Raw genomic sequence first — 23,085 nt, 5'->3', positions numbered from 1 at the left:
AGTTTTCCATGATTAAACTACAGTTGGCAGCCTTATCAAATTCTCATACAGGAGACAAAAATTGTTTGGCTTCTTCAAAGTTAGGTAAAGCTTTTCTTAAAAGGCACTTTCCTCCTTAGACCCCCAGTAAAGGATCTTTCACCTCCGTGGTGCTTGACTGTTGCACTACAAGGTCTGACTGAAAAACCCTTTGAACCTTCAGCAAAAAAAAATGATGTAAAGTATATCTCATGGGAAACTGCCTATTTATTAGCTATCATTTCTGCAAAAGGAATTTAACTCCAGGCTCTTTCATCAAAGACTCCATACCTTGTTTTCCGTAAAGACAAGGTTACTTTACAGACAAGCCGTTCTTTTTTTACCTCAAGTGGCTTCTGAATCTAACATTAACCAATCCATTTAATTACCAGTTTTATTTCCAAATTTTTCAAGCAAGGGGAGACTACATGCTGCATTTTCTGAATGTACACAGACAACTACATTTATACCTACACAGAACTAAAGAAATTGGATAATCAGACAAGCTGTTTGTATCCTTCTCGACAATTCGACTGGGTTATCCATTATCTAAAGTTACGTTGGCTAAATGGATAACTAATGCCATATCTTGGATCTATTCCGAACAAGACATCCCTCTACCAAGACCACCTAAAGCCCACTTAACTAGATCTAGAGTTATTTCATCTGCTTTTTGGTCAAGAATTTCCACTGATGATTGCACAGCAGCCATGTGATCCAATGCTCATACCTTTATTACACATTACAAATTGGACCTAATCTGTAGAAGTAGAGCTGCCTTTGGTTCACTGGTTCTCCAGAATATCCTTCCAGGAGGGCAACCCAAGATTCACATAGCTAGGGACTCTGTCCCATTTGTTGTGGGAGAATGAAAAGGACAGCATCAGATTTAAGTTATTTAATCACTGTAAATTGGCATCTATGCTGTTCAGTTTCATTCTTCCTCACCTTCCCCCATCCACCCCCCTTCCTGTAATCTTCTGGAGTTGACCTGTTGTTTTTTTTCTTATCGAAACTTAGTTCCTTGTTTGAGCTGTATTCTTTTATCTATCACTTTCTTTAACTTATTAATGGGGACATAATGGCAACAAATTTGATCTTAAGTATTGGGGATGGACTAGGGCATCATGGGTAGAGGGAGGAGCTCAAGAGTTGGACCACAAATCTGAAGTATGCAGCTGAGTCGGATCCTTAACCAATTTGTTGAGGAAGAATGAAAATGCACAACACAGATGCCTAGTTATGGTGAGTACGTAGCTTTTAATTTTGAATCTAATGGCATCTGTTATTGTCATGATACCTCTGGCAAGACTCCACTATATCGGTAGTCTCTCTGGTCCCAGCAGCAACACCCATTATTATCTGAAAACACAGTGCTGGGATTTTTCAGAAGAGAAATCTTTGGTGGAGACATCAAATATCCCTAAATCCAGGTTTCCCTTTCTCCCCCTGCTCCAAAGCAGTCAGTCACCACAGATGCCTCAGATTTTGCTTGGGGAGCAGTTTAAGGAGAGGTAAAAATGCAGGGTGCTTGGGACATTGGACAGATGCAAGCACATAAATATAAAATTAAATGAAGTGCTTGCTGATTATGTTCATCGTGCATACAGCTGCAGTCATAACAGATGGGTTCTCCTGCCGTCCAAAGTCTAGGTCCGGTGTCGGTTGTTGTCGCTTCTTCCCTGACGTCAGTGCGACAGGGGTATAAAAGAACCAGCCGATGCCATTTTCTTCAGTCTTTCTTGCCGCGCGGTGCCCGAAGCAGAAGCAGTTTGCAAGTGCCGGTCGGCCAGCTCCTGAGATTACGAATATTTTTCAACCGAAGACTTCTAGAAAGCTAAGTACCCCATTGGGGAAACTTTTCTTGCCTCAGACCGATGTCAGACAAAGTTAATAATTGCATTTCATGTGGGAAGCAAATACCGCATAAGGATATCCCTTCCCTCTGTATACCTTGCTTAGGCCCAGACCACGACGTCTCGGCCTGTCGTTTTTGTGCTACATTCAACAGACGCACTATTAAGCGTCGGGTGGAGTTCGCCCAACACTATTTTGGCAAAAAGTTTAATTAAAACATGTCGTCGGATACTCCGACTCCAATTTTGAGTAAACGACGTAAAGATAAAGACCGACATACGAGGTACGAGGTCCGCGACTTCTACCGACACCACGCTAAAGCCGACTACATGTGCTCCGGTTCTCAGCGAGGCGCCTACGCAGCCCCTGACTACCGATGAGACTTCATTAGCGGTGTCTTCTGTGCCCGAGGTCGCAGGCTTTTCGGCCCACACCCCGACTACAGATACCGAAGTCACTCTTGGCAGGGAAACTCAGAGTTCAGACAGGCCTGCCACCTCTCAAGGTGTCTTCAGGCCTTCTTCTTTTTCCATTAAGGCTTACACTAAATCTAAAGCAGCCATGCATTCCAAAAGACAAGCTCCACAGGGCCCCTCTCAAGGCCCCATGCCTAAAAAGCAGATGCTCAAAATGGCTGAGGATTTGATTACTCTTATCAGGGGTTCTCAAACCACCCCCCCCCAGACAAAAGGCCCAGAGTGGAGGAAGAATACCTTTCCTCGGACCAGGCCTCCATTACTTCAGAGCATTCTGAGGACCAGGAACATTCTTACTCCCCTTTCGAAGATTCTGATGCAGAGGAGTCCATTCCCTCTGTCTCCCCCCCGCTGAGGATTACTCTTTTGGGGAAACCTTGCATACCTTGACGGAACACTTCCACTGGGAAGGCCAAGAGTACTCAGACTCCAAGAAAAGGCTCAGGGATTTCCTCTTGCTCCCTCAGCACAGGCCTCTGGCTATACCTCCTGTCTTAGACATATTAGATGATGTTTATTCAGAGGCCAGCCTTAACCCAGATTCTTTACCTCCAGCTCCAGTCAAGCCTGACAGGTATTACCGGGTGCTTGATTCACACCAATTCCTATACAAAAGCCATGCGGCTGACCCAGAAACTATTTCACAGGGTCCCAAGGGAATTAAGGCCTCCACTGCCAAAAATCCATTACCTTCAGAGAGAGATTCCAGAGCTTTAGAAAGGTGGGGGAAAAGGTATACACCTCGGCCACTTTAACCATGAGGGCATTAAACTGTCAGTTCCATATGTTAAAGTATCAACAGTTTTTATCTCAGTTGAAAAGCAAAATGTCACAACCTGAACAACCAGACTTGAAGGTGTTGCAGGATTTGTTGCATAGTGCAGAGCAAGTGGGTAAACATACCTTGCAATGTGGATGTTCTTCGTTCCACATTGCTGCAGTCCTTACTATTGGGTAGTCCGCTGTCCAGTCGGCCCGAATACCAGAGTATATGGCTGACGTCGGTCAGGGCGCATTAGACTGACGTCAGTACGTCAGGGTACTAATGCGCATGACCGACGTCATATCCTCAGTCTTTTTTGCCGCATGGTCCGATGCAGAAGCAGTTTTGCGAGTGCAGGTTGGCGTTCTGAAATATTTCGAAACCGGAGTTTCAGACCGAATCAGAGTTGGTTAAGTACCCGCTGGAACATTTTGGTTTTTCTTGCCTCAGTATTTAACCGGATGTCAGAAAAAGTGAATAACTGTATTTCTTGTGGGAAACAGATACCTCATAGGGATTACCATACCTTGTGTATACCTTGTTTAGGGCCTGAGCACGACGTTGTTGGTTGCCGCTCTTGTGCTAGGTTTAACAAACGCACTATTAAGAGGAGGTTAGACTGTGCCAGGTTAGTGTTTGGGAAGCGTTGCAATTATAAAATGCCGCCGGATGCTCCGACGCCGCTTCAAGAAGCGCAAGGACAAAACAGCGAAGCCTAGGGTTGATGAACCGGCAGTCCCGGACGTCTGTTCTTTAGAAGGCTCAGTGGAGCCAGAGGTTTTGCCAGGAGTTTCTATGGAGTCTCAGGCAGAAACTTTACTGTTACAGGATGTGCCTTCTCAGGAGGTAGGCCAGGCTGAGGGGCTTCTCAGGTAACTGTTCTTCCCTCTCTTCCCAAGGTAGTTAGGGCCTCTCCTTCTGTTGCCAAAACTTCTTTGAGAGGTAGGCCAAGTTCAGCTTCAGTGGGGGCTTCTCCTAGCATTTCGGTTCTGTACCTAAGAAACATATGCTTAAAATGGCAGAAGATTTGATTACTATGATTAGAGGTTCTATGCCCTCCTGATAAGAGGCCCAGGGTGGAACCGAGTTTGATAGTTTTGAACAGTGTTCAGAGGCTTCTGAGTCTTCTGTGGAAGATTTGCAGGAGTATCCTCCTTATTCTGATTCTGATGTGGATGATTCCACTCCTACAGCTTCTCCTCCTGAGGATTTCTCATTTTCAGAGACTCTGCATTCCATGAGGGAGCACTTTAAATGGGAAGGCCAGGATTACTCTGATTCCAGGAAAAGGCTTAGGGAATTCTTGTTTACCCCAGCATAGGCCCTTAGCTATACCTCCTGTGTTGAATGTGGTGGAAGATGTTTTGCAGAGGCTTCCCTGAACCCTGACTCTTTGCCTCCTGCTCCTGTTAAACCCGATAGGTACTATAGGGTGCCTGAAGCTCATAAGTATTTGTTTAAGAGTCCTAGGGCGGACCCAGAAACTGTTTCTCAGGGGCCTAAAGGTGTTAAGGCCTCTGTGGTTAAAAATCCTGTTCCCACTGATAAAGAGGCAAGGGCTTTGGATAGGTGGGGAAAGAAAGTGTATACTTCTTCCACTCTAGCCATGAGAGCGTTGAATTGTCAGTTTCACATGCTAAAATATCAAAATTATCTCCTTTCACAATTGAAATCTAAGGTGGATGCTTTGGCGGAAGGTATTGAGTGTAAAGAGTTGCTGGATTTGGTTCATGTGTCTGAACAAGTGGGTAAGCATTCTTTGCAATGTGGTTTTGATGCTGTACAGGCCTCCTCGAGGGTGGCTGCCACTAGTTCTGTTCTTCGCAGGCATGCCTGGTTGAGGGATCAGAATTTAGCTGAGCATGTTAAGACAAGGATTTTGGATGCTCCTTTACAGTCTGATGTGTTGTTTGGTTCGCCTGTGGAAGCAGTTTTAAAGAAAATGGAGGACAAAGCTAAGTCTATGCAAACTGTTAAAGATTTTTTGCAGGTGCTGCCACCGAAGTTTAGTAGAAATTGGCCTGCTAAGGGGTGGACATATCCTGCTTATGATTCCCAGTCTAGGGGTAGGTCTAGACGTGGTAGGGGCAGAGCTCAAGGTTCTTTTAGGCCTAGAACAGGGAGTTCACCTGCTCAGACTTCTGGTGAGGGCAGGGGTCAGTCCTTTCGTAAACAGACCCAATGACCTGCCTTTTCAGCTGCCAGTAGATTCTCGTCTGGTAGCTCCTTTGGGAGGAAGACTGTCTCTTTTCAAAGGAAATTGGGATTTAATTACTCAAGACAGATGGGTGTTGGATATCATTCACCACGGTTACAGGTTTTATTTCCATACAATGCCTCCTTTCAAAGGCATGCCAGACGCTCCTCCTCCACAAAGAAAAGAGGCTCACAAGCAAATTTCTCAGTTACTCCAGATGGGGGCCATTCAGCCAGTTCCTGTATCAGAAAGGGGCCTAGGATTTTATTCTCGCCTGTTCCTAGTACCAAAGAAGGGGAACACGTGGAGACCAATTTTGGATTTATCTCTCCTCAACACTTATCTGGACATTCCCAAGTTCAAGATGTTGACGTTACAACAGCTTTTACCTCTGCTGGGCAAAGATCACTGGATGGTAACTTTAGATCTCAAGGAAGCTTACCTTCATGTGCCTATAAGGCTAAGTTGCAGGAAGTATCTGCGGTTTCGAGCTGGAAATTCTCATTATCAGTTCTCTGCATTGCCCTTTGGCTTATCTACTGCTTAGAGTATTCACAAAGGTTCTGGCTCCAGTGATAGCTTACTTCAGGCTACAAGGAATTCAAATCTATCCTTACTTGGACGACTGCCTGATTCTGGCTCAAGAAAAGGAAGACCTTCTACAGCATCTGAATTATGTTATAGCAGTGCTAAGATGCCTAGGGTATTCTGTGAACGAAATAAAGTCCAGTCTAGTACCCTCTCAAGACATGTGCTTTCTGGGTGTGAGACTGAAAACAGGAGCCCAGATGGCCTTTTTAACCCGGACAAACAAAAGAGTCTATCACTTTACTTCCATCAACTATCTCATCAGTCCGTGCTGACTGCAAGGACAGTCCTTCAAGCATTAGGGTTCATGGCATCTTGTATTCTGGTGCTTCCCAATGCCAAACTGCATATGAGGAAGCTACAATGGTATCTCAAAAATGTATGGACACAGCACTGCCAGGATTTGGACACTGTCATTCAAATAATACCTTGCCTTCAAAAGAATTTTTGTGGTGGGCTCAGGAATGTCACCTAAACAAGGGATTCTCAGTGACCCGCCAGAGGCTAGTCAGATTTTAACGACAGATGCCTCGGACATTGCTTGGGGAGCTCATCTAAATGGAAAGTGGATACAAGACAAGTGGCCTGCCAGACTACAGCATCTACATATCAACATGAAGGAGATGTTAGCAGTCCAGTTTGCATTAATGGCTTTCAAGGAGTTACTTCTTCCAGGGCAGGTGTTGATTCTAACAGACAACACAACTGTCATGTGGTACATCAACAAGCAAGGGGAACACATTCTTATCCTCTATGCAGGCAAGCAATGATTTTATGGGAGACTGCGCTAAGCTTGCAACTAACTCTTCAGGCAAGGTTTCTGCCGAGCACAGAACTCCTTAGCAGATGTGTTAAGCAGACAAATCATGGATCCCCACGAGTGGAAACTGGATCTTCATGTATTTCAGAAATTGACAGTGTCATGGGGAACTCCAGACATAGATCTGTTCGCTTCTCCACTAAACCACCAGCTGCCAAAGTATTGCACAAAGGGGTTTCATCACACAGCTTGGAAAGTGGATGCTCTGTCTTTCAGTTGGAAAAACCTTCATGTGTATGCCTTTCCACCTCTGCCTCTTCTTCCAAAGGTACTATTAAAGGTCAGACAAGACAGGCCAAGGATGATTTTGATAGCTCCAGATTGGCCTCGCAACACTGGTACCCACTACTACGGAGTCTGGTAAAGAAGCCTCCATGGCCTTTACCTCTGATTCCTCATCTGTTATCTCAGAAGGACGGTCATCTGCTCAATGTCAAGCTTCACTCTCTTCATCTAACAGCCTGGCATATTCTGTGTTGAAACACAGCAGGTCTCAACTTCCTCAACAAGTTTTAAATGTGATTATGGAAGCTAGAAGACCTAGTACAAGGAAAGTGTCAGAAAAATGGAAGAGATTTTTATTTTGGAGTACAGCAAAGAATTTGGAGATTTCTGAGCCTAATTTGAGTGTGGCTCTTCAATATCTTACTGAGTTATTGGACAAAGGTTTGTCCTTCTCTTCCATTAAGATTCATGCTGCAGCAATTTCAGCTCACTATGATTGTGACCCACCATTGTTTTAGCATCCTTTGTTCAAGCAGTTTCTTAGAGGGCAAAGAATATAAGACCCCACGAGAGCTCCTACTCCTGCTTGGGATCTCAATTTTGTGTTGGAAAAACTTACTCTACAACCTTTTGAGCCTCGGCTACTGCTGAATTGAAATACTTGTCATGGAAGACTGCTTTTCTGTTGGCTATTACTTCTGCAAGAAGGGTGTCTGAGTTGCAGGCCCTTATGGCAGTAGAGCCCTTTTTGATTTTCCATAAGGATAGGGTATCATTACGCACTAATCCTTCCTTTATGCCTAAGGTGGTTTCTAGTGTGGCTTTAAACCAAACTATTCATTTGCCTACTTTTTATGCAGACCCCCTAAATAAAGGGGAAAAGATTTTGCAGTTAAGCACCAGGATTAACATCTTTAACAGCAAATTTAGGCTCTCATTTGTTTCTTTTGCTTTGAGTTAGGGATTTTAATAAGATATTTCCGGGAGGGCCTTCATGCATTTGTATCCCCAGGCAAGGTTCCAGTGTTTGTTCTTGAATCAGGTACTGACCAGCCTGAGGCTCCCTTTCTCCAATTTTGAAGATTCTGATGCTGAAGAATCCATTCCAGCTGCTTCCCCCACCAGAAGAATTCTCCTTTGGGAAACCTTGCATGCCATGCGAGAACAGTTCCAATGGCAGCAACAGGATTTTTCAGACTCCAGAAAAGACTTAGGACCTTTCTGCACCTCCCACAGCACAGGCCCTTAGCTATACCTCCTGTTCTCTCTGTGGTGGATGATGCTTTCAATGATGTTTGCTCCGCTCCAGATTCTTTACCCCCAGCCCTGCCAAACCAGACAGATTTTACAGGGTGCCAGATACTCATCACCACCTTTACAAGGCCCCACTTGCAGACCCAGAAACTATATCCCAGGGTCCCAAGGCAGTAGCAGCGACCACAGCTAAAACCCTATTCCTTCTGAAAGGGAAGCAAGGTCATTAGACAGATGGGGTAAAGGTCTACACTTCAGCTACTCTCTCAGCTAGAGCTTTAAACTGTCAGTTTCACATGATACAATACCAAGAGTTTATGCTTGATCAGTTAACTAAAACTAAACACTGATGAATCTCTTGATAAGAAATATGTATTAGAGATGGTAAATAACATACAACAGGTTAGCAACCATTCCTTAAAATGTGGCTATGATGCACTGGAGCTTCATTTAGATCAGCCATGACAGGCACAGTGATAAGAAGGCATGCATGGCTAAAAGAACAAGCTTTACCGGATCATGTTAAAGCTAAGTTGCTAGATGCTCCTATGGACAAGACAAGTTTGTTTGGTACACCTGCCCAGCAGGTTATGAAGAAAATGGAAGAAAAGGCAAAATCTGTTCAAACTGTTAAAGATTTCTTGCAGGTTCAACCCCCAAGGTTTAGCAGGAACTGGCCTACCAAAAATTGGTCCTTTCCTGACTCCACAAAATTTCAAAGGGGCAGGAATAGACGCTCCAGAGGCAGAAACCAATCCAGAGGAGGGGCCTACAGAGGACGACAGTGGCAAGGTAACAACAGAGGCACAGACACAGCCACTGCCACTACATCAGCACAACCACAGTGACTTAATCCTAAATCGCCTACCAGGAACAAATAGCAGCTCCTCTAGGCGGAAAGTTAACCTTATTCTCAAAGAACTGGCACTACATAACAAAAGACAAGTGGATTTTACAAACCATAGATCAAGGTTACCGGTTTCACTTCCACACTTTACCAGTCAAAGAGGAATGCCAAATCTACCTCAAATCAAAAACAGAGGCTCTACGCCAGATAATGGAGTTAGCAAACATGAGAGCTGTGGAAAGAGTGCCAACAGCAGAACAAGGAAAGGGTTCTACTCCAGACTATTCCTAGTTCCAAGAAAGGAAAAAGTTGGAGACCAATTTTGACCTGTCCACCTTAAATACATACATCATTGTCCCAAAATTCAAAATGCTGACCCTACAGCAACTTCTTCCCATGCTGGGCAAGGAGTCTTGGCTGGTAACTCTAGATCTCAAGGAGGCATACCTGCGTCCCAATCAGACCAATCTGCAGAAGATACCTCAGATTTCTTGCAGGATCAGAGCATTATCAATTCTCAGCATTGCCCTTTGGCTTATCTACTGCGCCCAGAGTATTCACAAAATGCCTGGCATCAGTAATTGCCTTCTGCAGACTACAGGAATTCAAATTTACCCATACCTGGACGACTGCCTGCTACAAGGGGACAACAAAAGCAAGCTGACAACTGATTTACAAAGGGTCATTTACTTGCTACAAGGACTGGGATACACAGTCAATTTACAAAAAGTCAAGGCTGATACCATCCCAAACAAGGACGTTTTCCTGGGAATTGGACACAGTACAACAAATGGCATTCCTGACTACAGAAAACAAAAGAGCTTCCTCTTTACTTCTTGGCACTAACAAAACTGAACAAGTTAACAGCAAGAAAGTTCTGCAGGCCTTGGGCTTCATGGCATCATGCATAATCTTGGTCCCATTTGCCAGGCTACATATGAGGAAACTACAGTGGTACCTAAAAATTTATGGTCCCAACACAGACACAGTCTAGAAACAGAAACCCACTAATTCCATGCTTAAAACAGGAGTTCCTGTGGTGGGCTCAGGCATGCCAGTCAAACCCAGGCCTACCCTTTCGCAGATGTCAACCAAGCCAGACCATCACAACAGACGCTTCAGACCTAGGATGGGGGGGCCCACATGCTGGACAAATGCGTGCAAGGATTGTGGACACAGGATCAACACCTGCACATCAGTCTAAAAGAAATGCTGGCAGTAAAACTGGCAATCAAAAGTTCAAACCATTTCTCAAAGAGGGCCAGTTGATGATAAGGACAGACAACACCACAGTCATGTGGTACATCAACAAACAGGGAGGCACTCATTCATACCCCTATGCAGAATGACCTTGGAGCTGTGGACCCTGGCACTCAGCTACAACATTCAGTTACAGGCAATATTTGCGGGAAAGACAATACTCTAGCAGACATATTAAGCAGAACCATGACGATGCACACGAATGGAAGCTGCATCCTCACATCTTCAAGACCATCTCAAAGAAATGGGGAATGCCACAGATAGATCTATTTGCATCACCTCTCAATCACCAGCTGACAAAATTCTGCACAAGGACATTTCACCCACTAGCATGGAAAGTGGACTCACTCTCCTTCAACTGGAAAGACAATGACAGCATATGCATTCCACCTCTTCCTTTGATACCAAGGTACTACTAAAATCAAGGAAGACAGTCCAAGGATAATCCTCATAGCTCCAAACTGGCCAAGACAGCACTGGTACCCACTACTGAAGAGCATGTCTCGAACAAAATGGATCCAATACCTCTGATGCCTTTGATGTTAACTCAGAACAACTACAGCATCATACATCCAAACCTAAAACACTGTAACTGACTGCATGGAACATCACATAACAGCAGCTAATCCAGAACTTTCCAAAGGGTTAAAGACATTATTCTTGAAGCAGAAGGCCTTCAACAAGAAGGAACTATGCTGGAAAATGGAAAAGGTTTGTCATTTGGAATCAGAAAGAGGAAAAGATGTGTCAAACATAGATATGCCTAACATTCTGGAGTATCTGGCCGAACTTCTTCATTCAGGCCTGTCCTACTCCTCCATCAAGATACATGCATCAGCCATTACAGCAAAATACAGCACTGATCCTCCTGTTTTTCTCACCCTCTCAGGCAGTTCCTCAGAGGAATCAAGAATGTAAAACCCCAAGGAAACCACCATTACCAGCTTGGGATTTAAACTTTGTGCTAGAAAAGTTGACACTATCCCTTTTGAACCAGCAGCAACAGCAGACCTACAACACCTGTCATGGAAAACTGCTTTCCTACTGGCAATAACTTCAGCAAGGAGGGTTTCAGAACTACAGGCCTTAATGGCAGTGCAGCCCTTCATAATCTTCCATCAAGATAGAGTGTCCATGAGGACTAATCCTACATTTATGCCAAGGTGGTATCCAGAGTGTCTTTGAACCAGGCAATCCACCTTACCTACCTTTTTCCCAACCCACAAAACAGAGGGAAAGAATACTACATACCTTGGATGTTCACAGACAGCTACGCTACTACTTGGACAGAACAAAGCAGCAGAAAGACTGACCAACTTTTTGTAGTCCTATGCAACAGGAAGGGAAGGAAAGCTATTTCCAAACAGACAATCTCAAAATGGATAGGAAACTGCATACGCTACTGTTACTCCTTCCATGGAAAACCAATTCCACAGAACATAAGACCTCATTCTACAAGGGCACAGCCACTACCACAGCCTTCTTCAGGGGTGGCAACCAAAGACATTATTGAAGCAGCCACTTGGACCTCCGTGCATACATTTGCCAAGCATTATAATTTGCCATTATATTCCAGATCCCGAGCAGGGTTTGCCACTGCTGTACTGCAAGGGATCCTGGCACCATAATCTACTTTTATCCTCCTCCCTAGTTGGCTATGGTATTCTACCCATTTGTTATGACTGCAGATGCATCCATGAAGGACATAGTACAGTTTTGTACCTACCATAAATGTAGATGTCCGAACTGGATAGCATCTGCAGTCAGGTTTCCTCCTTCCCTCTGTGGTACTCCTATGTTTACACCTCCTAATAGCTAGCTCATTGGGGAGTCTTTATGGTGTATTTGTTTGTATATATGTACATATATGCTTATTGTTGTGTTTACTTCTATCTATTTGGAAACATTGGCATCTATCCAAATTTTAGCCTGCAAGAGGGCTACTGGCATCTGGGGCAAGAAACACTGAGGAAAATGGCGCCGGCTGATGCTTTTATACCCGAGGACCAACAGAGATGATGTGGGGAGTGCGACATCAGCCCGAAGCCGGACCTAGACTTTGGAATTCGGCCGACCGAGGACCCGCCTTACGGCAGGAGAACCCATCTGTTATGACTGCAGCTGTATTAGCACTCGAACATCTACATTTATGGTAGGTACAAAACTGTACTTTCTTCTTGTTTCATTGTTGCAGTCATCACATTTGGGTTATCTGCCTGCAGAGAGCCCTCAGCCGGCCTGAATACTAGAGTCTTCGGATTTCTGCATTGGACGCTGTCGCTTCTTCTATGACATCAGGTCGTCAGGGGTATAAAACATGCAGCTGACGCCATTACATCAGTCTTTCTTGTCGTGCGGTGCCCGAAGCAGAAGCAGTTCGCAAATGCCGGTCGGCCGACTCCTGAAATTTTCGTTTTCGAGTTTCAGACCTCAAGTCTTCATAAAGATAAGTATCCCGTTGGGGGTCCTTTTATCTTGTTCTAACCGGTCAGAAAAAATTAACAATTGTCTTGCCTGTGGAAAACAAATACCTCATAGGGATTTTCATTCTTACTGCGTCACCTGTTTAGGCCCAGGCCACGACGTCACTCGCTGTCTGTTTTGTGCCTTGCTCAAAGCCCAAACTTTTCATCGTCTGGCTATTTTTGTAGCTAAGTACTTTTGTTCTCTATCTCCATACTCCAAAATGGCTTCATTAAGCCATCCAACTACCGATCTTCCGAAAAAACTTACGGATAAAGACAGAGACCGCATAGGTCCAAAACTGCCGATAATGCTTCCGTTAAGCTAGTCGCCAGTCCACCGGTACTCAGTGAGGTGCTTTCACAGTCCCTGATACCCGCTACTACAGATTCACAGGTTTCTACTGAGACCCATTCGGAGTCCAGTATGCCGTGAGATGCTTCTTCGACTATGGAACCTGTGGATGTCTCTACCTTGGATGGGTCCGGAGCCACTGTGCAGGCACCAGCTTCTGAGGGTGTATTCAGGCCTACCGATTTTCATATTAAACCGACGACTTTGTTTCAAGCTAAGAATACCGAATTCCTCAGGCCTAATGCTCGCACTACGCCTAGAAAACCAATGACCAAACCGCATTCTCAAGCCCATATGTCTCAAAAACAAATGATTAGAATGGCTGAAGACCTTATTACCTTAATTAGCGGAAGCCAGCCTTCCCCCTGTAAGAGACCTACAACTGATTTTCTTTCTGATTCTTCTGATCAGGAATCTGATATCTCTGTTCCTTCTGACTCCCAGGATTTACCCGTATCTGCTTATAAGGATTCTGATGCAGAGTATTACATTCCCTCTGCTTCCCCTCCAGAAGGTTTTTCTTTTGGTAAAACCTTGCATTACCCTTAGGGAACATTTCCGCTGGGAAAGCCAGGACTATTCAGAGTCCAAAAAGAGACTTCGGGATTTTTACTCCTGTCTCAACACAGGCCTTTAGCTATCCCTCCCATTCTGGAGATTGTAGATGATGATTTCTTGGAATCCAGCTTTACCCCAGACGCTTTGCTCCCAGGAAACCTTACAGGTACTGCAGAGTACCTGACTCTCACTAATTCCTCTTAAAGAATCCTACTGTGGATCCAGAGACCATTTCCCAAGGACCAGAAGGCATTAAGGCTACTACTGCCAAAAATTCTACACCTTCTGATGGGGACTGTAGAGCTTTAGACGGATGAGATAAGAAGGTATACACTTCTGCTACTCTGGCCATTAGGGCTTTAAAGTGCCAGTTTCATATGTTAGTGTCAGCAGCATATTATGGGACTACTTAAACAGAAAATGATGTTGATTCCTGACTCTGCTGAACACTGAGATTTGCAAGAGTTAATTCATTCGGCTGAATAAGTTGGTAAACATACTTTGCAATGTGGTTTTGATGCTTTAGAAGCATCTTGCAGGGCTGCTGTCACTGGGTCTGTACTTTAGAAGGCATGCTTGGCTTAAGGAACAAAACCTGCCAGATCATGTTAAAGCTAAATTACTGGATGCACACAAGACCGCCTTTTTGGCAACAAAGAAGAAGTCCTCAAAAGGATAGAGGAAAAAGCTAAATCTATGCAAACTGTTAAAGATTTCTTACAAGTACAGCCTCCTAGATTCAGTAGGCATTGACCTTCAAAGAACTGGTCTTTTCCAGTCCCTTCCAGGCCTTCAGTCCAAACCCAGAAGCAGCAGAACACCAAGATTTCAGTCTCGGGCTATGCACAGATCTAAGCAGTGGGGAGCTCCCACTTCCAAAGCAGGGAGTAGTAAGCCACCCCCCTATGGAAAAATGGCACAATGACTTGTCCTTAACTCTTCCAAGCCCTGCTCAACTACTTGCTCTCTTAGGAGGAAAGCTCGCCCTGCATGCAAAAAACTTGGAACTCATTACCCAGGACAAATGGGTTTTAAACATAGTTTCCCTAGGATACAGATTCCACTTCCACTCACTCCCAACCCCCAGTGGATGGCCAGACCTCCCCCCAAATCAGTGGGTGGAGTCCCCAAAACAAGTGTTCTCTCTCCTCAGTATCAAGGCTATTCAGCCTGTCCCAGAAGGAAAGAAAGCATAACAAAGGGGACAGGATTTTTATTCAAGACTGTTCCTGGTTCCCAGAAAAGAAAACTCCTGGCGTCTTATCCTGGACCTGTCTATTCTCAACACCTTTCTGGTGGTTCCAAAATTCAAAATGCTAACTCTTCAACAGGTTCTTCCTATGCTAGCCAAGGATACCTGGCTGGCAACCTTAGACTTAAAAGAAGCTTACCTGCACATCCCAGTAAGGGAATCCTGCAGACAATACCTACGTTTCAGTGCGGGCTCCATGCACTGTTAGTTCTCTGCACTTCCCTTTGGCTTATCTACTGCACACAGGGTATTCACAAAGTGCCTAGCTCCAGCCATTGCATTTTACAGGCAGAGAAATGTTCCGATTTGCCCATACTTGGACGATTGCCTGATTCAGGCAGAAAGTCAGGACTTGCTATTACAACACTTGGCATTTGTAAAGAGACTTCAACTTCACCCGGGTACACCATCAACGAGAAGAAATCACACCTAGTACATCGGGTAAAGAAGTTATGTATTTACCATAACGTTCCATCTGTGTTGTCCATTTTCATTCCTCCTGGACTCCCCACCCACCAACCTCCATCCAAAGTTGTCTGAAGAGCGAGTGGATAGAGCCAGCCTTAGGGGTCTTTCCTTTGCCTTTTGTGAGTCCAGATATTGCTTTGTGCTTCCTTTATATGCTATTTTTCTGCTTAAAATTCTTTCCTTATGAGTAAAAGGTTAGTCTTTGGCTATAATCTGCAAACAAGATCTGAGGTAATCGGGTGGCACATTCTGGGTAAGGGAGAAGCTCAAAGAGTTCAAGGTTGCCACAGGCTTTTACAACAGCCGAGTCGGATCCAAGGGCTTAGATCTGAACCCAAGGAAGAATGAAAATGGATAACACCAAATGGAACTTTATGGTAAGTACATAACTTCTTTTTATTCCCCAAGGTGGCCATAGAGTCTACAGACTTTCAGTAAAGATATGAATCGTGGAGAATGCTCTCCTCACACATTGAATGTTCACAGTCAGCCCCAATTCTGCATAGATTCAAGTCCATCAGCAAAGATTTGCCAGTTGTTTATTTATTTTACATTTGTTTACCGAGATAGTCCGACTGGATACATGTCCATTTTCAGCGGAGGCCCAGGGAGAAATGCTCCACATAGACAAACTTACATAGATTACACAGAAGTTAGCAAACAATTATAAAAACAAAAGTGATTATATACATTGGGTTAGTAGTGTTCCCTAGTAGGGACTCACGATTCTCGTGGGCAGGCAATTAAAAATAAGAGACCTCCAATTGGAAGCAGAGCTTGGTGATGTAGTTACAAGTTATGATAATTGCAGAATATGCTTTTAGTTTATAACTTAATCAGGGTTGGTACATAGGCATAGCCAATTCACTTTGAGATGCTGTTTGAGGTTTTTGTTTTTTTAGAGAGACTTTTGGAGGATTGTAGGGTTATATAGTTTGGCAACGAATTCCAGGTTTTGCCAATGAAGTTGGCAAACAGGAATTCACCAGCAGAGTTATTAGCTTTGGGGGTTTGGACCAGTAGTTTATCGGCTGACCGTAGGGATCTTAGGTTACTATATGGCTTAGTAAGAGTTTTAAGTGAGGGGGTATCCTCAGGGTGATACAAAATTTTGTGCACTATTAAGAGTTGATTGAAATTAATTAAGCTGGGCAGTTCTAGCCACTCTAGTTGTTTAAGGTTCTGGCAGTGGTGGGTTCTATAGGTTGAGCCAGTGGCAAATCTGGCAGTATGATTGTAGCTATGGAACAGCTTACCTAGTTCGGATTTGTTGAGGTTTGAGAGTACAAGCGAGGCATATAAAAGAGTAGAGAGTAGGTGTGATTGGGTGATTGCAGTCCTAGCCAGTGGGGTTAAAAATTTCTTGTTTCTATACAGTGATCCAAGCTTCTTATTGATGGTCTGTATGGTTTTGCTGACCTGTAGGTCAAATTTGAGATTGTCTATGATGACCCCTAGCAGTTTGGTGTGATTATCTGGGGAAATAGTGGTACCATTGTTAGATGTGACAGAGAATGAAAGTGTGGTGGATCTACTAGTGGGAGAGAAGAGTAGAAGTTTAGTTTTATTGGGGTTTAGAAGTAGGAGTTGGTTGGCAAGCCAGTTCTCGATAGTGTTAAATGTATTTTGGGTTAAGATTTGCAAGTCGGGTGGGGAGGTGGCTGAGCAGATGAAAGTGGAATCATCTGCATATTGAATGCAAGTGGCTGTAGGGATAGCAGTGTGGAGGTTGTTGATAAAAATAAAGAAGAGTAGTGGACCTAGTATGGACCCTTGAGGGACACCAAGTGTGAGAGGTAACTGGCTCGAGAGTTTGCCCTGCCATAGTACCGCCTGCTGTCTACCAGTCCGGTAGGACTGGAACCACTGGATAGCAGGCTTGTTGAGGGAAATAGATTTTAGTGAAAGAATGAGAAGTTCATGGTTGACCATGTCAAAGGCTTTTGATAGGTCAAGAAATAGGGCAGAGGTTAGCCTATTGTCATTCCTGTTTTGGTTTATGGCAGTAGTAAAGGAAAGGAGGCCTGAGGTGGTGCTGTGGTATGGGTTGAAACCATGCCAGGAGTCTGATAGTAAGTTATTCTGTGAAAGGTATTGCATTTAGATGTTCATCGTGTTTCACTGTTGCATTACAGTTGGGTTATCCTGCTGGCAGGCTACCCGCAGTCGGCCTGAACTCCTGGTCCGGCATCGGTTGCTGTCGCCTCCTCCCTGACGTCAGTGAGCCAGGGGTATAAAAGATGCAGCCGACGCCATTTTCTTTAGTCTTTCTTGCCGCACTGTGCCTGAAGCAAAAGCAGTTCGCAAGTGCCGGTCGGCCGACTCCTGAGGTTTTCAAATTCGAATTTCAGATCCGAAGTCTTCATTAAAGCTAAGTACCCCGTTGGGGAAACATTTTTCTTGCTCCAGACCGATGTCAGAAAAAGTTAATAATTGTATTTCTTGTGGGAAGCAAATACCTCATGAGGATTTTCATTCTTACTGTATTCCTTGTCTAGGCCCTGACCACGATGTTGCTGGTTGTCGGTTTTGTGCTAGATTTAACCAACGCACTATTACGCGTCGGTACGATTTTGCATTTCATTACTTTGGCAGAAGATTTAATTATATAATGCCGTCAGAACAGCCGACTACCAGAGTTTATAAAAAGCGCAAAGAAAAAGAAAAGGACAGGCATCCGAGGTCCAAACCCGACGACGAGGCTTCTGCTAGGCCTGTCGCCGGTTCTCAGTGAGGAGCTTTCGCAGCCCCTGACACCCACTACCTCAGAGCCACAGGCCGCTTCCGACTCCCACATGGAGCCGACTAGGCCGCTGGAAAGTCAGGGTATTGGACACTCGGAAACTATTCCCCCAGATGGGTCCGGAGCCGCTGAGCAGGCATCGGCTTCTGAGGGTGTTTTCAGGCCAACACAGTTATATGTGAAAACAACTTCAGCTTCAAAGGCAAAGACTAAAGCACTTCTAAAGACAAAGAAACAAGTACAACATTCTCCTGGACAGGCCTGCATGCCTAAAAACAGATGCTTAAAATGGCCGAAGACCTGATTACTTTGATCAGGGGTTCCCATCCCCCTCCTGATAAGAGGCCTAGGCAAGACATAGAATATGAATCTTCAGATCAGGTTTCCATTTCCTCTGATTCTTCTTCTGAACAGGAATATTCTCTTCCTCCCTGTGAGGATTCTGATGCTGAAGAATCTATCCCTTCAGCCTGTCCTGAGGATTATTCTTTTGGGGAGACCCTGCATACTGTGAGGGAGCACTTCCACTGGGAGAGCCAAGATTACTCAGAATCCAAGAAAAGGCTCCGAGACTTCCTTTTATTACCTCAGCACAGGCCCCTTGCTATTCCTCCTGTTTTAGGCATTGTAGATTATGTATTTTCAGAGTCCGGTCTGTCTCCTGACTCTTCACCACCAGCTCCTGATAAGTCAGACAGAGATACTACAGGGTTCCTGATTCACAAAAATTTCTTTATAATGCTGCTGACCCAGAAACTATCTTTCAGGATCCCAAAGGAGTCAAAGCTTTCACTGCAAAAAACCCTATCCCCTCTGATAGGGATTCAAGGGCCCTGGACAGATGGGGGAAAAGATTTATACTTCTGCTACTGTGGCTGTAAGAGCTTTAAATTGTCAGTTTCATATGCTTAAATATCAGCAATATCTTATGTCCCTGCTTAATCAGAAAATGTTGACAAATTCTGTGAAGAAAACAAAGAAATGCAGGATTTATTGCATGCAGCTAACAAGTGGGAAAGCATACTTTGCAATGTGGTTTTGATTCTCTAGAGGCCTCCTGCAGGGCCGTTGTTACGGGTTCTGTCATTAGGCGGCATGCTTGGTTAAAAGAACAGAATCTGCCTGATCATGTTAAAGCAAAATTATTAGATGCTCCATTACAGCATGATATCTTGCAGAAGAGGTGTTGAAGAAAATGGAGGATCAAACTAAATCTATGCAAACAGTCAAGAATTTCTTACAGGTACAGCCTCCCAGATTTAGCAGGAACTGGCCCACAAAGAAGTGGTCCTTTCCAGTGTCAGGCCACAAAGAGGCAGATCACAGCCCCAAGGCTCATACAGGCCTAAACAATGGGGTGCTTCTACCTCCAAAAGCGGAGAGGAAAAATCACAGCCATACAGGAAACAGCACCAAGCACTTATCTTCTGGCAGCTCCTTTGGGGGGAAAACAAGCACTTTTTTCACAAAATTGGCACATAATCACCCAGGACAAATGGGTCTTAAATATCGTGTCACAAGGCTACAGGTTCCACTTTCACACCCTGCCCAGGGCAAACTGTATGCCAGACCTGCCACACAATCAGTGGACAAAGGCACAAAAACAAGTTTCATCCCTCATGGACATGAGGGCCATTCAGCAAGTACCACAGCAAGAGCAGGGACTAGGATTTTACTCAATACTATTCTTGGTGCCCAGAAAGGACAAAGCCTGGAGACCAATACTGGACCTGTCTATCCTAAACACATTTCTGGATATTCCAAAATTCAAAATGTTAACTCTGCAGCAGCTTCTGCCCATGCTGGGCAAGAAGGCTTGGCTTGTGACTTTAGACCTAAAAGAGGCATACCTGCATGTCCCAATCAGACAGTCATGCAGAAGATTCCTCAGATTTATAGCCATCTCAATGAACTACCAATTCTCTGCACTGCCCTTTGGCTTATCTACTGCGCCCAGGGTCTTCACAAAATGCCTAGCACCAGTAATTGCATTTTGCAGACCGAGGAATACAAATATATCCTTATTTGGATGACTGCCTCATTCAAGCAGAGAATAAGGACATTCTACTAAAACATCTGGCGTTTGTAAAAAGATTACTAACAGGTCTAGGGTACACAGTAAACAAAAAGAAATCAAAACTCGTACCGTCTCAAGAGATAATATTCCTGGGTGCAAGCTTAAATGCAACTGCCCAGATGGCTTATCTCATGCCAGACAAACAAAGACAACTGACTACTTATGTCAACATGTTGACAACAAAGACCCAGTTATCTGCAAGAAAAATTCTGCAGGCTTTGGGCTTCATGGCATCCTGCATTCTGCTAATTCCATATGCAAGACTGCATATGAGGAAACTTCAGTGGTATCTAAAAAGTGTTTGGACATTCACGCAGCCTGGAAACAATAATTACCCTCATTCCGTGCCTGCAACAGGAGTTTCGATGGTGGGCAAAGGCCTGTCACCACAACACGGGACAGCCATTCACCTTACCCACAGCCAGGCAGACATTAACAGATGCATCAGATTATGCCTGGGGTGCCCATATGGCAGGAAGATGTATTCAGGGCACATGGTCCGCAAGTCAAATGCATCTACATATCAATCAAAAAGAGATGCTAGCTGTTCAAAATGCCCTGACAGCCTTCAAGGATCTACTTCATCCAGGACAGCTACTGATAGACGGACAATACTACAGTCATGTGGTCATGTGGTACATAAACAAGCAGGGAGGCACACATTCCTACCCCCTCTGCAGACTAGCCATGAACTTGTGGGACACAGCATTGACTTACCAAGTACATCTGCAAGCACAATTCCTGCCAGGAATACTCTGGCAGACGAACTAAGCAGAAACCTAATGGATCCCCACGAGTGGAAATTGGATCCAGAAGTCTTCAGCATGATAACAAGGAACTGGGGATGCCCGGACATAGACCTATTTGCCTCTCCTCACAACCGCCAACTACAGAGATTCTGCACAAGGACTTACCACAGGCAAGCATGGAAAGTGGATGCTCTATCTTTCAGCTGGAAAAACCTTAGTATATGCCTTTCCTCCACTACCTCTCCTTCCCAAGGTACTCCTAAAGATCAGACAAGAGAAGCCACTAATTATACTGATTGCCCCAGACTGGCCCCGCCAGCACTGGTACCCAATCCTAAAGAGCTTGTCTCAATGCCCAGCTTGGACATTACCTCAAATTCCTCACTTACTGACCCAACGAAACAGATACTGCACAGCCAACTCAGGTCCTTAAACCTGGCAGCATGATGGATAATGTAGCCATTCAAGACGCACCCCTCTCTAAAGCGGTGATTGATGTTATTTTAGAGGCCAGGAGGCCTAGCACCAGAAAATCTTATGCAGAAAAATGGAAGAGATTCTGTACTTGGAACCAGGCACAAGGAATTGACAAGATTGTTCCAAATATTCCTCAGATTTTGCAATACTTAACCGAGATGCTGGATAAAGGCCTTTCCTTTTCATCAATTAAGATTCATACCTGTGCCATTTCAGCTCATTAACCTGCGGTGGTGGTGCTGCGGTAGCGTTGTCGCCTCACAGTAAGATGCTGTCCGGTTCAATTCTCAGCTAGAGCGTCTTCTGCGTGGAGATATGCGTGAATGAGCGTACCTTCGTTGAAGGCTGTGCATCAGGGCTGGTAACTCGGTACGTAAAAATCAACTACCAATCATTAGTGGACCAGAGTTCCGCTGTGGCAACCCCTGACTGGGAAAAGCCGAAAGACACAAACAAACAATACAGAACCACCTATTTTTTCTCAACCATTACTAAGGCAGTACCTGAGAGGGACCAAAAACATAAGACCTTCAAGGAGAGCACCAATACCTGCATGGGACCTCAACTATGTCTTGGAAAAACTCACACTGCCTCCTGAAGAATCATCGTGGTGTGCCTCTTTTGTGTTTTTGGATACAAATAGGACTTTTAGAGACACTTCATCCAGTACTGGTTTGTCTTTGTTGCATTACTGTTGTGTTCTTTCTGGTACTGGAACACGGTTCTTAAATCAATTTTTATTATGGAATCTAGAACTGGTGATGATATTTTAAATGAACTTTTCACTATGAATAATAATCCGTTGCTAGAATTATCCCTTAAAGATTTAGCAACAGATGGAAGTAAAACTGCTAACATAGCATCAAACATGGAAATACTGCAATTAACGAGAAGAATAGAAAATAACTTTCACAAATTAAAAAACATACAATGGCAGAGGCAGCATATGGAGGCGTGCCTCAGCTTCAAGATAGTCCCAAGGGGACTAAGAATTCTTAAGATGCCGACTTTTAGCACAACATACCCTGACTTGTTAGGGAAATGGCAAAAACTTAACCTGGAAACCAGCTATGGGTATATCAGGTTATTAATAGAACAATATCAACTGATAGAGAAGAATCTAATGGAAGATATTAGTGAGATGGAAAAGAAGTTAATAATCCTTCTCGACCCAGATGGGATAGAAAATTTCCTTAAAGATCTGACTACCTCTGTGAAAATGCTTGATAATAAATTAAAATCTGATAAGAAGAAAAAACTGGAGAGAGACTACAACGATTTCAGGAGAGACCAGATATTCTCTTGGCCGAGAGAAACATTTGGAAGAACAATAATGTTACATTCAAAGGAGCCATGGGCAGTGATTTAATCACCAATGAAAAACCGGCGAAAAGGAAGGAAGTCATGAATATTCATGAGAATGGAGAGAGAGACACACCTGTTATGCTGACGTCATCTGGAAACGTTACCAACTGTTCTACTAGTTTGAATGCCATTCCTAAACCGAGAGTGGTTACTACTTACGCTACAGTAAATACTGGGAAGAATATAATTAATGAGATTGACATTACTCCATTTTTGCATGATAAAACAACGGAATTGTCAACAGCGGAGATAGAAGCGAATGCTGATGTCCGTC

General features: G+C 44.2%; 1 protein-coding gene across 1 annotated transcript in view; it reads left to right on the top strand.

Moving 5' to 3' along the window:
* Positions 1-22,815, top strand: part of ARGLU1 (arginine and glutamate rich 1) — a 226,277-nt gene extending 203,462 nt beyond the window's left edge. The window contains exon 4 of the mRNA XM_044071958.1: positions 22,099-22,815. Within this exon, the coding sequence (XP_043927893.1) occupies positions 22,099-22,815 (717 nt within the window). The remainder of the gene's footprint in view (positions 1-22,098) is intronic.
* Positions 22,816-23,085: the final 270 nt, after the last annotated feature.

Source organism: Protopterus annectens, chromosome 5.part0 (assembly GCF_019279795.1).
Source record: "Protopterus annectens isolate FY-2018-M chromosome 5.part0, PAN1.0, whole genome shotgun sequence".
NCBI lineage: Eukaryota > Metazoa > Chordata > Ceratodontiformes > Protopteridae > Protopterus > Protopterus annectens.
This window is presented reverse-complemented; position numbering and strand designations above follow the sequence as displayed.